The following is a 13,602-nucleotide window of genomic DNA, read 5'->3' as shown; positions in this document are numbered from 1 at the left end:
TCACGCATCGACATCAAGGGAAAGGGTTCCGTTCTATTCATTAGTGGAGATGGAGAGAAGAGAGTTCTAGCTGATGTATACTACATACCTAACTTAAAAAGCAACATCATCAGTCTCGGCCAGGCCACAGAGTCAGGCTGTGATATACGGATGCGAGGAGACTATCTCACCTTACATGATAAAGATGGAAGGTTGATCACAAGAGCCAAGAGATCAAAGAACAGGTTATACAAGGTTCTCATGGAAAGTGCTAATCCAAAGTGTCTCCAATCGATGGAGATTAGTGAAGGTGATAAATGGCATGCAAGGTTAGGTCACATTGGAAGAGAATCAATGAAGTCTATGATCAAAAAGGAGCTTGTTGTTGGGATACCTAACATAGAAATCGAGAAGGAGACATGTTCTTCTTGCTTACTTGGGAAGCAAGCAAGACACACTTTCCCTAAGGCAACATCATACCGAGCAAGTCATGTTCTAGAGCTTATCCATGGGGATCTCTGCGGACCTATTACTCCCTCCACGCCGGCTAAAAACAGGTACATCTTCGTGTTAATAGATGATCACTCACGATATATGTGGTCTATACTTCTCAGAGACAAGGCAGAAGCATTTGATAAGTTCAAGAAGTTTAAAGAAATTGTTGAAAGGGAAACAGGAGCAAAGATCAAAACACTAAGAACAGATCGCGGTGGCGAGTTCTGTTCAAACGAGTTTCGAAAGTTTTGTGAAACTACAGGAATATCCAGACATCTTACCGCTCCTTACTCCCCTCAGCAAAACGGAGTTGTCGAGAGGAGAAATAGAACACTTATGGGAATGACCAGGAGCATTCTAAAGCATATGACCATTCCAAACTTCTTGTGGGGAGAGGCTGTGAGGCACTCCACATATCTTATAAATCGTGTAGCCACAAGAGTGTTGGATAAAACACCGTATCATGTCTTTAAGAAGAAGAAGCCAAGTGTAGAACACATACGTGTGTTTGGATGCTTAAGTTATGCAAAGATAGACCATGGTCACCTCAGGAAACTTGATGATAGAACACGAAAGCTGGTGCACCTCGGTACTGAGCCTGGATCCAAGGCCTATAGGCTTTATGATCCTACAAACCGAAGGATTGTGGTAAGCAGAGACGTTATATTCGACGAGAACCAAGGTTGGAGCTGGAAGTCTATGGAGAAAGAAGCAGATTATGATTCAGGAATGTTTAATGTGTCATTGGGTGAGTTTGGAAACAGAGGGATGAACGAGGAAGTTAATGATGAGAACACTAGAGATAATGCGTTAGAGGAGACTAGTTCAAGTAACTTGGACGACACCACTGCTGTTGATGCTGAGGAGGATGAACCGGACCATGTAATCCTAAGGAGATCTAGTCGAGAAAGCAAAAGACCAAGCTACCTAGAGGATTATATATTGCTTGCAGAGCTCGACGGCGAAGAGCTCTTGATGCTATTAAACGATGAGCCATGGAGTTACATTGAAGCAAGAGAAGAGAAAGTCTGGAGAGATGCTTGTGATGATGAGATCACTTCAATTGAGAAGAATAAAACGTGGGATCTTGTGGATCTTCCTAGTGGTGCTAAAGCAATAGGTTTAAAGTGGGTGTTTAAGGTGAAGAGAAACTCGGATGGAAGCATCAACAAATTCAAAGCCAGACTAGTAGCGAAGGGATATATACAGAGACATGGTATTGATTATGAAGAAGTGTTCGCTCCTGTGGCTCGTATTGAGACCATTCGTTTCATTCTAGCATTAGCAGCGTCCAAAGGGTGGCAAGTACATCATCTAGATGTAAAGACTGCGTTTCTGCATGGAGATCTCAAGGAGGTAGTTTATGTTTCTCAGCCTGAAGGGTATGTGGTTAAAGGAAAGGAGGATAAGGTGTATAAGTTGAACAAAGCACTATATGGTTTAAAACAGGCACCAAGAGCGTGGAATGAGAAACTAAACCAAGTCCTTGAGCAAATCGGTTTTATAAAGTGTTCTAAAGAACCTGCTCTGTATCGAAGTCAAGACAAGACTCAACTCATGCTTGTAGCCGTGTATGTGGATGACCTTCTAGTCACTGGTACTAGCATGGAAGCGATACAAGAGTTCAAGAGGAGAATGTCAAGTAAATTCGAGATGAGCGACTTGGGAAAACTAACATACTATCTCGGCATCGAGGTTTGCCAAAACGAGTTTGGAATTACTTTGAAACAGGAAAGATATGCGAAGAAGATATTGAGTGAAACCAAGATGGATGACTGCAATGCAGTTCATGCACCAATGGACCCTGGTCTGCGACTCTCTAAGGGGAACGAGGAGAAAAACATCGATGAGAAGGAGTACAGAAGGCGTATTGGATGCCTTAGATACTTACTCCACACACGACCGGATCTCTCATACTCTGTTGGGGTCTTAAGTCGATATATGCAACAGCCTAAGGAATCACATGGAGCAGCACTAAAGCAAATTCTTAGGTATCTACAAGGAACCTTGATGTATGGACTGATCTTCATACGAGGGAGCAATGCTGAGCTTAAAGGATATAGCGACAGCTCCCATGCTGTCGATGAAGATGATGGCCGTAGCACTGCAGGTCATGTGTTCTATCTCGAAGACAGTCCGATAACATGGTGTTCCCAAAAGCAGGAGACAGTGGCACTATCCTCTTGCGAAGCTGAATTCATGGCTGCAACAGAGGCAGCAAAACAGGCAATTTGGCTTCAAGACTTGTATGAAGAGATCACTGGAGCAACGCGTGAAAGGGTGGTACTTCTGGTCGACAACAAATCGGCTCTGGCGCTTACTAAGAACCCAGTATTTCATGGGCGCAGTAAACATATACATCGGCGATATCACTTCATCCGTGAGTGTGTTGAGAATGATTTGATTGAAGTTCAGCATGTACCGGGGGATGAACAAAAGGCTGACATTTTGACAAAAGCACTTGGGAAGCTTAAGTACAAAGAAATGAGAGAGCTAATTGGGGTTCAAGATGTTACTCAAGTTGCATTCAAGTTTAAAGAGGAGAATGTTGGAGATAAACTTGAAAGTAACTTAAGTAACAAGTTATCTACATCGAGTTAGATTTGGAGTTATCCAAATCTAATATAAGTCCTAATGAGTTTAGGATTAAAGAGTTTTATATATAAGCAATGCGTGTGTGTGTTGGCTTTGTGTGAGTTTATGAGCTTTGTGTTCTTGAGGTTTTGAGCATATTTTCCTCAAGTGATTTATAAGAAGAGTTTCTTATTGAGAGTTATATCGTGTGTGTTCTTGAGACTTGGTAACTAGAGATAATGTAATATCAGAACAAGAAAATAGCGAGACTTGGAGCTCAGATGATCGTGTTGGAGCGTTCTTTTATGGTTTATGCCTCGATATGGTGCGCTGAGGACAGGGGATGTCTTTATTTAAGGGACTCAATAAGCAAAATATTTGATACCAACTGATTACTTTTTCTTGATGACTAAAGCTGGCTCCATCGTCTTGCTTTTGACCTTCACTTGGTATTGGCAGCTTCTATATTTTCGAGACATAAGATGAATCAAACGAATGGTTCCGCAAAGTTACAAAGGCGAACCAGGTGTAGCTAAAAGAGACTTCAATCTGAAATTCAAAGACGTTCATTCTCCGAGTCGTTTTAACATATCTTAATGGGCTATTTATTCGGCCCATGTTAAACTCTTTCCGAATTCCAGTCTGTTTTAAAAAAAAAAGGCCAACACCGTCGCTTCTTCTCCGTTATCCCAGTAACAAAGGGTAGACACTTTACCCAATAACTGAAGTGGCATTCGAATCCGATCCAAAAAATCCAAACCGAAATCTAAACTAAAGTAGCAGAATATCCGAACATATATTGAATTATGAGAGATTGGATATCCAAACCCGAACGGGTAATATCCGAAGCCGAATGGATATCCGAAAATAACCAAATATATGTATAATTAACTTTATATTTCTAGTTTATATCTTTTATTTTATATAAAATATTTATATTGATACTAAACATAATATATGATATACATACAATTATGGAGAAAATGATTTGCTACTCACTTAAAATGCATGTCAAAATTTTTATTTTAAAAATTAACAAAAAGTTACATCCAAAATTTAAAAACTATAACCAAATTAATGTCTTTTTAGTTTCAAAATGTTATGTTCAAATCTATTAACCATTCAATCCATTAAAAATAAAAAATTAGTTAAGTGAAAATTGTATTTTTAAATACAAGAAATTTGAGAAATGAAAATTTAATTTTGTTTTTTCAAAATCCAAATATCCGAATCCGATCCGAAATAACCGAACTCAAACTAAAAATATCCGAACCCGACCCGAAGTACAGAAATACCCAAACGGATTCTACACCTCTTTACCATAATACCCGAAAATCCAAAATATCCGAACCGAACCCGAACGGATATGAACGCCCACACCTACCAGTAACCAAACAACCTCTCATTCGCCGTGTACTCTTCCATTTCTAGAGCAAGCTATTCGATCTCCCACGACCTCAGTGAGCCCCTTCTCTCTAATGTTGTTTGATGTTATGAGGATAACGCAAGGAACATGAACATGACAATTACTACTCTTTGCTTTTCTCGTTTTAGTGAACCTTGCTCATGTCTCTTCTTGTTCTTGAATAATTTGACTGTCAAAGGCTTTAGCTTTCTTACATATAATTAGAATTTGATCACTTCTTGCGTAGTTTATAGTTGTATGGATATGGAAAAATTCTTGTTTTTTTTTTCCATGGAAAATGTCGTGATTATGCTTTGCTGGTTTGGTTAAAAGCTGTAAGGGTATTTATTATATGTTGGGTTCTTTGTTCTTATGATGATTCTATCTCTCTAAGCTTCGTTTAAGCTTGTCGCTTGGAATTTTAAATCTATCTGTTCCATTTCATCTACTAGTGAAGCAAATAAATATTTTGTTCAGCCTCTAATCTATATAGAATGTCCACATATGTATACAAAGAGATTTCATTTTCTTGATTATGATTTGTGTTTCTTCTTTCCTCATTTTGATTTCAGGCTTTAGGGTGCAACAATGGCGTTTGCGAGACGACAAGTTGGAGTCTTTTTATATAGTGCTAGTGGTAGATTTAGCTCCAGAAACGAGTATTCTACTGTGGCGAGCAAGCTAGAAAGTCTGTCACAGTACAAGAGCTTTGTATCGCCTGGATACGCAAGCCCTTTTCGTGGTTTTGGGAATTTCTTGAGAAGTTTTAGCTCAGAGTCTCCAGCTGTATCTGACCAGATGAGCCTCATCAAGCAACTGAGGCAAAGAACTAGTGCTCCCATTAAGGATGTTAAAGCCTCTCTAGTTGAATGCAACTGGGACATTGGTACAAACTAATTGTGTTTCTTTTCCTGCGGTTTTGGTTCTGTTTCTTAATCTCTAACAAATGGGATTTGACACAGAGGCTGCCCAGAAAGATTTGAGGAAGAGAGGAAAAGTATTGGCTTCTAAAAAGTCTTCAAGGACAGCTGCAGAGGGTATGCTTGCGGTTGCTCAAAATGATGGTAAAGTTGCTGTCATTGAACTAAACTGCGAGACAGACTTTGTTGCTAGAAACGACATTTTCCAGTACTTGGTTAGTAGTGCCATTAGAATATTTCACATTTAGTGTTTGCTCTTCTCTAAGACCAACATGTTTGCAGGCTTTAGCTATGGCTAAACGTGCTTTGCTGGTTGAAGATAGTTCTCAGCCATTTTCTGGTGTCTTCCCATTTGGGCCTGAGCTTCTTGAGGTCAGTTTTTTTTAGGTTTCTTGTTTTCTATGGTATACTTAAACATCATGGCCTCTCTATGTTATTTTCTTGCTTGCACCATCTGAGTTATTGATATCTCCAATTCAGGAGTTGAAGCTTAATCTGGATCATCCCAAAGTGAATGGCGAAACCACGGTTTCAAACGCTGTTACAGAAGTAGCTGCGATAATGGGTGAGAATGTCAGATTCAGAAGAGGTTTCTTGCTGTCAAAACCTTCAGCAGGTGTCCTCTCTGCATATCTCCACACAAGTCCCCAAACAGGTACAAGTTGTCATTAATCTCTTCTTATGGTTTATTTCGGCGCATGTCTAGCTTTATTGTTATATATGAAAACAGGGTTGGGTCGTATAGCTGGGATTGTATCTCTCGAGGTAGATGGTGACAATACTCAACTAGAGGCTATTCAGCGTGTAGGCTCAGAAATAGCCATGCATGTTGTAGCAGCAAAGCCTTTGTTCTTAAGCAAAGACCTTGTTTCTTCAGAAGCATTAGCAAATGAACGGGAGATACTAAAGTCTCAGGTCATTGTCACTTCATTGCCTGAATATCTCTGCTTGATATGAAACTGAGCTGTAAATCTATGGAGAAACAGTTGTCTTATCAAGTGTGGTGTAATATGACAGGCAGAAAGTACAGGCAAGTCTCAGATGGCCATAGAAAAGATGGTGGAAGGACGTCTCCGTAAATATTATGAAGAAGTTGCTCTGATGGAGCAAAAGTTCATTGTGAACGATTCTATAAACATAAAGGTATGATTACATCTGCATCGCTTGCTATTATTAGTTGTTGAATGTAAAAGCCATGAATTTTTCAAAATGTGCATGATATTATTACACAGACACTGGTGGATAATTTGTCCAAGGAGGTGGGTTCTACTGTGAAGGTTGCCAATTTTCTGAGAGTTGAGGTTGGGGAAGGAATCGAGAGGTAAATATAACAGTGGCTCCTTGTATATGTTTACATTAGCGGCTAATGAAAAATATCTATGTTTTTTTGTTTTTGAAGACTTGAAGCATCTGATGAACCGGTTGCTCAATCTGCTTGAAGGTGTGGACATGGTGGTTAGCTCTTTCTTTTGGCTCATTAGGTTGGCACACCCATCACTCACCACGTGGTTTCTAACTTCCTATGCGGGCTTCAGATATACAGAATGTTGGGCTTTCCTTTCTCTCATATTTTGTTGGTATGAAAACGTGAGTTTGCCCACACAATAAGAGCGTGCACATTGCTTCTTCAGTCTTTGGCTTCAGCCTTGGGAAGCTGTGTGACAAAAAAAATAACATCATTATATTTAGGAAATTTAAAGATAGACTTCAATGTGAATAAAATGAACTATATAATATATTGTTTATATTTTTATAAACTTTCTATATATTATTATTAATTTATGTTTATATTAGGACCATACATTTACATAAAAATTTTCAAAAAATTAGTATTCTATTATCATATCAAATTGTGTTGTATTTTATACCGGTTCAACTCAATACTGAAAAATTTATCAATTTTTCGTATTTATCAATTTATCGAATAGAATGGAGTTTCTACTGTAGGGATAAAATCAAAACATACCAAACTAATTAAGACCTAAAAAGAAGACTTAACGGTCCCTCCCGGTCCATATCACTACCACCAGGCAACGACACAATTCCCACAAAAAGAGAGAATGTCGTGCTCTCTTATGGGCCTTACCATTTTGTGTGGGTTTTGTAGCTTTCATATCAGATCTGAAAGAGAAATCTCAACTCCTACTTGTTCCTTTTTCTCCTTTTTGAAGAAATAGAAAACTGCAATGAAACCTATATATGATGATATGATGAAATTCACAAACAAGAAAAATAATAGTGTTATTAGTCACATTAAGAGTCTCAGTTTAGCTTAAGTAATTTGTGAATGCTTAGTTTACTTGGTACAAGTCAAGTTTATATGTAAACCCTTTCTTTTTCGATAGAGGAGTAACACAACTCTTATCCAAACAATGTAAGGACATAAAAATGGAAAAAGGTGAAATGCATGAGTGGCACGAGAGATGAACGTGAAGAGTGAAGACGTTCAATAAATTTGCAAGTGGGATAATAATAATATATAGAGTACACTATCTATCTAGTAGTGTATTTATTAAACACTTGAACACTACATGAGACCTATTATCCTAGTCATCCCCTACAAGTCTACACATCTCTTGTTTGACCACTGTTTGACCAATTTAAACATTTCTTATTGCCATCTCACTCTTTTGTCTCATCAGCTCTAATGACAGAAGCCCTTACTGTTCGTTTGGCGGTAATGACTGCGGCTTTCTCAAACATCAAATTCCTAACAATTCGGTCGAATTTTCTCGTCCTCATCAAGCTATTGGAAAGTAGAGAGTCTAGACCAACCTTGTTTGGTATTGTGTTTGATATTTATCATTTTAGCTTTTACTTTTATGTATTGTCTTTCTCCGTTTGTACAGTGGCTAAATCTGCTCTCACTGCTGAACTTAAGTCCTCTTCTGCTGAAGTGTAAACTCTTTTGGTATGAACGAATATATATGAGTGCTAAAAAAAATGAGTTTCTCATCATAAAACATCTCCATCATGCTTTCAGTTCTTTTATGATTTTTTTTATCAAAAGTTATACATAAGACATGTCACATGTACATAACTAAAATGGAAATGAATAAAGTTACTGTAGAGTTATAAGTGTGCTAGTATATTGTAGACGTTTTCCAACACATGTTAGTGTTTAGTTTATGGCTTTCTTTAAAGTTTTTAACAAGAGTTGTAAAGTCATTTCTTTGACACTTGCGGAGATTCGATTCTCCTCACGTGTAATTTAATCTCTTTTCTATACAGTTTTCTCCAAATGGTATAATTATTTAACCGTAACTAACAAAATTACAGAAGCTTTTCGTTTATTCCAATCACGTGAGGTAACACGTGATTCGACCAAAAGAACAAAAGAAGAAAGCAAAGAAGTAAAGCGTGAGATCTGCACAGATGAACTCGCGCGTGCGTGCATCCACGCCGTTAAGATACGTTTTTAACGTAAAAAGATGAGTCACCATTAAGTTAATTTTAAATTTAAATTTCCTCTATAACAAACCCTTTTTTGTCATAAGTGTATATAACAAATTTATTAAATTGATCAAAAACTTGGACAAATATTTTTCATTTACCGCCGGTAACAAAACTTCTCCGTATGCCTATTAACGGCCGGTTACTTTTTTTGATAATGTGCTAAACAATTAGAAGAGGATCCGACCCGAATAGATCCCCAATATCTTGAAAATGGTCCTCCACGTGCCAGCTGGAAAACCCAGACCCGGACCCAAACCCGAAACTCATATCCGCAAAAAACTCATCTCCAAAACAGTCAGGCATCGTCGTCGGGAAACCAAAAACGTCGTCGTGTAAGAACAACGGCGACGAGAAACCCGTGAAAGTGTCTGAGACTGTTAGTGACGGTTCCTCTTTCACCTCAACCGCTGTCTTCGATACGCCGGAAAATTCTTCTTTTACTGTGGTCGCCGCCGTAGACTCGCCGGAGAAGGGAGTTTGGAGAACAGAAACCGGCGAACCGAGACATTCTACACCGCCGCTTGTGGTTATATCCGAAACTCCGTCCATCTCCTTCGAAGCTTCTTCACCGTTCTCCGTCGCCGGAGGAGGAGGAGTGGGAGAGAAGTTAGTGAGCGCGTTTGGACCACGTAGCTGTATAGCGGCGTTGTCGTAAACAATGGCGGCTTCCTCCGCCGTATCGTAAGTGCCTAACCAGAGCCGTACACGTCTACTCGGATCTCTTATCTCCGCCGCCCATTTCCCCCACGGCCGTTGTCTCACTCCCCGGTACTTTCTCGCCGGAGCAGTAACAGCGGTTGATGCTGTCGTCTTCGTGTTCGGTCTCTTCTTCTTCTTTGGCCTGTCTTTATCAGAAACGGTAGACTCAAGAACCACTTCGTTAATAAACTTCTTGACACGACGACGTTTTCTAGAGATGTCTGCAAAATCTTCTTCTTCGTCGCTGGAGGAATCTGTAGCGTAAGGATCACTCACAGAGATTCGCAAGATTCTTGGTTGAGTTACTGTAGTAGCGGTCATGATGTTGTGCTCGGAGAGTTTGACAACATTCTTTTCTGCCTCCATCTCTTTCTTGAAAACTGCTACTGTATAATAAGAAGTTATAAGTGTTCTTTGTGTTGTGCCTTTGTATATATATGTAAAGTTGGGAAAGTAAAGAGAAAAAAGTGAAGGAGACAAAGAATAAAGAAGAAAAGAAAATGAAAAACAAGAGATTGATGCTCTGTAACAAGAGAGGAGATGAGGAAAAAAAGCAAAGATTTTCCAGGGAAAGTTGAAGAAAAGAGCTTTATGGGTAGATGCTTATGGAATCAGAGTTTGGTAATTAAGCAAAGGAGGGAGATGCTTTTTTCTTGTTTGGGGATGAATATTAAGGTCAATAAATATTCCTGGGAAAAAAACTGCAGAGAAAAGAAAGTTTTATTCAGAGTGGGGGAGAAGAGTGACAAAGAAGATGAATATAAAGAGAGAAAGATGCAGAGCACATGTAAGTAAGTAAAGAGTGAGACTCTGAAGGATACAGAGTCTGCTTTATAGGACCTTGAAACGGCGGTTGCGGCGTTTTAAAATCCGGTTTTGATTTTGCCATTTCATTCTCTTAGAATTTTAGTTTAAAATTGTTATGAGCCATTGAAGATACCCTGGAGACGGTTTAGTCTTAACTTTGACTAGGCATGTACATTTTGCGTATCCATTCGATTAGGTTCAGGTATTTTGGATATTGGTAGTTTGAACAAGGAAGTAAATGATCCATTTACTACTTGACTCATTTTCGGTTCGGTTCAGATTTAGTTTAGGTATCAGAATTTATCTGGAAAAAATCCAGTTTTCATATGGTTCCGGTTCGGTTATGTCGAGTAGTTCGAGTAATTCGGGTTAAATATTAAATATTTTGAGTAAAATATCAAATAATTAGGATGATTTGAATAAAAATTTTGGATATTTCGGATAAAAATATTGGCATACTTTCGGATAGTTTGGGTACTTTGAAACAATTTAGTTTTTTTTTTCAAATACTTTCGGATATGTTTAACATATTTTTAAATTATAAATATAAATATTTAATTATTTTATATGTATATATAATTAATATTTTTTTATATTCTGGTACCTTTCGATTCTCGGTTCGGTTCAATTATTTTAGAGATAGAAATATATAAATCATTTGGGTATTCGAGAGTTTGATCAGTTTTGGGAATTTTGGTTCGGTTTCGTTTCAATTCTGTTTTTTTTTTGTCCACGCCTACCTTTGACTATAAAATTTTAAATAAGAGTAATAATTAATTAGTTGCTACTATTGTTTTCTATTTTCACGGTTTAATGCAGTAATTAAGAAATGGTTTCAAACCTTCCAACGAGAATTTCTCACGCGTTTAACCACAAGGGCGTTTTGGTCATTCATAAACCAAGTTGTTGCTGTCTGTAAAAAATTAGACCGTTGCGGTCTGCAATTGTTTTAACTTTCTTACCTTTTAGCAGTCTCTGGTCTTTTTCTAAAGCAGGTATCTGACGTGGTAGAGACGACAACATGGGATGTTACTTCATGCGACTTGTGTGTCTCCGTGTCTTTTTCTCACTTTTTATGTATGGCATTAGTATTAAATTAATTAATTTGCCCTTTCTTAACATGACATTAATTAAAATTAATTTATTAAAGTTTATATTTGTCCTGTTTTAATTTTCTTATAGTAAAATTTTATCTTTTTCACTGCATATATTCACGTGAGTGTTAAACCAGAGAAAACAAAGTGCCTTTAATTTTTTGGTTCTTTTAACGTGGACGGTGTTTGGCCTTTTTCAAGAAAATGAATAGTACTTGCATTTTTCTACAAAGAAAATGATGATATTTGAATTTCTAATGGGGTTTAGAGAAGTAAGGATGTTGAAACACGACATTGCAGGATGACAATATTATGTGAAATTAAATGGTGAAATCAAGATTTTAATTGCAAAATTTCGTGATTTATCAAGTACATAATCAAATCAAAAATTCCAATTGGAGCATATTATTTTAATGGATAAATTTATATTTGACTCATTCTATATTTGATGGAATATTTAGAGAGAAAAACTTAAACACCACTAGTATTAGGGTAATTACTAAAAACAAAACAATTGATTATATAAATTATGGTAAATTTTTTGTTAATTCATTAACTATACAAGTGTGGACGGGTGGTACAACGTGTTTGGAAAAGTACTAAGTACTCCGGATTTAAAATCTACCGAACTCAGATTTATCCATTTGTGTGGCCAGACGATATGGATATCTAATTCTCATTGCGAGCAACCAAGTATGTCTGGCGTCGGTGAACAGACCCTCAAAAAATTAGTTAGTTAAGTCTAGATTCTCCCGAATTATCCAAAATAAAAATTTCGTTAATTCATTAAGAAACCATGAAATACTCGTTACGATTCAAACATGTTCATTGTGTTGTTTTAAATATATAACTGGTTGGTATTTAGATTAGCTAGATGAATTTAGCATACATGTCATTTTCTTTTTTCCTTACATTCTTTTTTTTTCTTCTTTTCTAAATATTTTTCTTTGATTCAACTGTGTGTTTGGATCCGCCAATCATAACGTTTTCAGATAGAACACTAACTTGTGATTATCTAGACGACATTAGGTTGATATCTTAAAGCATTGCTTTGAGAATGATCAAACATTCACATTTTAAACACATCAATAAGTTCCTCTGAATCTAGCTGGTAGATGATATTCCAACAGATTCAAATTATATAAGGTGATAGAGGTTTGGTCTGCGTACAAAAAAAAAAGATTACAGACTTAACTGAGCTTGAATTTGTAGAAACCATTTTTGTATGGTGGTTTAATTAAATGTTTGCTAATGTTTTTAATATCAGAAGGTATCCAGTTTGAATCATATCATCTAATATGTAGATAATGAAAAAATATAATAGATATTCAACATATATGGTGCATGTAAAACCATCATGCATGGATCTTCATAAGACGCTCAATGCAATGCAAATGTGGCTCAATGTGGTGAAAGTAGAACCGTCATATTTAAATCCTACAGTTAGCGGCTATAAAATCGTCTTGTTTTACCGCAATTTGTAATAGATAATCCTTATTAAAAAACTAGGCTTGGTGTTTTTGATAAATAGTACATATATATTATGTACTGTACATGTCAAACCTGACCAAAATCCTAAAGGCCAAAGGAACAAAACGATAAACGAGAAGCTTTATTCTCCATTCTAGAAAGAAGCCAGCAACGAGTTAGAGAAGTGAGAGAGATACTTCTAAATTAAAGTAGCAAATCACTGCTGAAATATCACTGGAGCCACCACCAACAACCACCATGAAGGAATAGCCACCACAACCACTTAGAAGGGAGAAGAAAACACATAACATCCATTTTGAAAGAAGAGGAAAGCGGATAGTCAAAATATAGGGATATTCAAACTAAAATTTCAGGATATGTTATCGACTTCAAGATCTAGCTATAGTTGAAAGCGGATCTTCATTTCAAGTTATGGTTGTTTTTCTGAGACTGTCTTTGTAGATCGGATCCGCAAACATCAACTTTCAGCAACAAGTTCTCCTCATTGATCCAAAAGGATTTATGTGTCATTGTAAACAAACTATTTTGTTTTCATGCCTTGAATATGCTGTAATCCAAATAATTTTGATTTAGATCTTGTAGTGAACAAACACAAATCAAAACTTGAAGAAAGCAAAGAAAACAAGCAAAATATATTGAGGCAAGTACCCGTTTACTATTTATATATTATTATGTGAATTAA

General features: G+C 37.1%; 2 protein-coding genes across 2 annotated transcripts; one reads left to right on the top strand and one right to left on the bottom strand.

The window, feature by feature from the left end:
- The first annotated feature begins 4,383 nt into the window (after nt 1-4,383).
- On the top strand, nt 4,384-7,130 carry LOC106438810 (elongation factor Ts, mitochondrial). The gene is made up of 9 exons (XM_013880098.3): nt 4,384-4,508; nt 5,026-5,339; nt 5,416-5,588; nt 5,656-5,745; nt 5,854-6,028; nt 6,104-6,288; nt 6,391-6,516; nt 6,606-6,694; nt 6,773-7,130. Exons 2-9 carry the CDS (start codon nt 5,042-5,044, stop codon nt 6,810-6,812), a joined length of 1,176 nt encoding a protein of 391 aa, XP_013735552.1. The 5' UTR covers nt 4,384-4,508; nt 5,026-5,041; the 3' UTR covers nt 6,813-7,130.
- A 1,744-nt stretch (nt 7,131-8,874) lies between these two features.
- Nucleotides 8,875-10,513, bottom strand: LOC106443842 (ethylene-responsive transcription factor CRF1). The gene has a single exon (XM_013885397.3). The coding sequence runs from the start codon at nt 9,892-9,894 to the stop codon at nt 8,989-8,991; it is 906 nt and encodes a 301-aa protein (XP_013740851.1). The 5' UTR covers nt 9,895-10,513; the 3' UTR covers nt 8,875-8,988.
- Nucleotides 10,514-13,602: the final 3,089 nt, after the last annotated feature.

This window comes from Brassica napus, chromosome A3 (assembly GCF_020379485.1).
Source record: "Brassica napus cultivar Da-Ae chromosome A3, Da-Ae, whole genome shotgun sequence".
Lineage (NCBI taxonomy): Eukaryota > Viridiplantae > Streptophyta > Magnoliopsida > Brassicales > Brassicaceae > Brassica > Brassica napus.
The sequence above is the reverse complement of the archived record's forward strand: the minus strand, read 5'-3'. Positions and strand labels throughout refer to the sequence as shown.

Excerpts from the sequence above, each read along its gene's own strand:
- LOC106438810 (XM_013880098.3), top strand. The coding sequence starts at position 5,042 with ATGGCGTTTGCGAGACGACAAGTTGGAGTCTTTTTATATAGTGCTAGT. Across the intron at positions 5,746-5,853 it reads TTGGGCCTGAGCTTCTTGAG|GAGTTGAAGCTTAATCTGGA; the intron begins GTCAGTTTTTTT and ends TCTCCAATTCAG. Across the intron at positions 6,517-6,605 it reads ACGATTCTATAAACATAAAG|ACACTGGTGGATAATTTGTC; the intron begins GTATGATTACAT and ends ATTATTACACAG.
- LOC106443842 (XM_013885397.3), bottom strand. The coding sequence starts at position 9,894 with ATGGAGGCAGAAAAGAATGTTGTCAAACTCTCCGAGCACAACATCATG.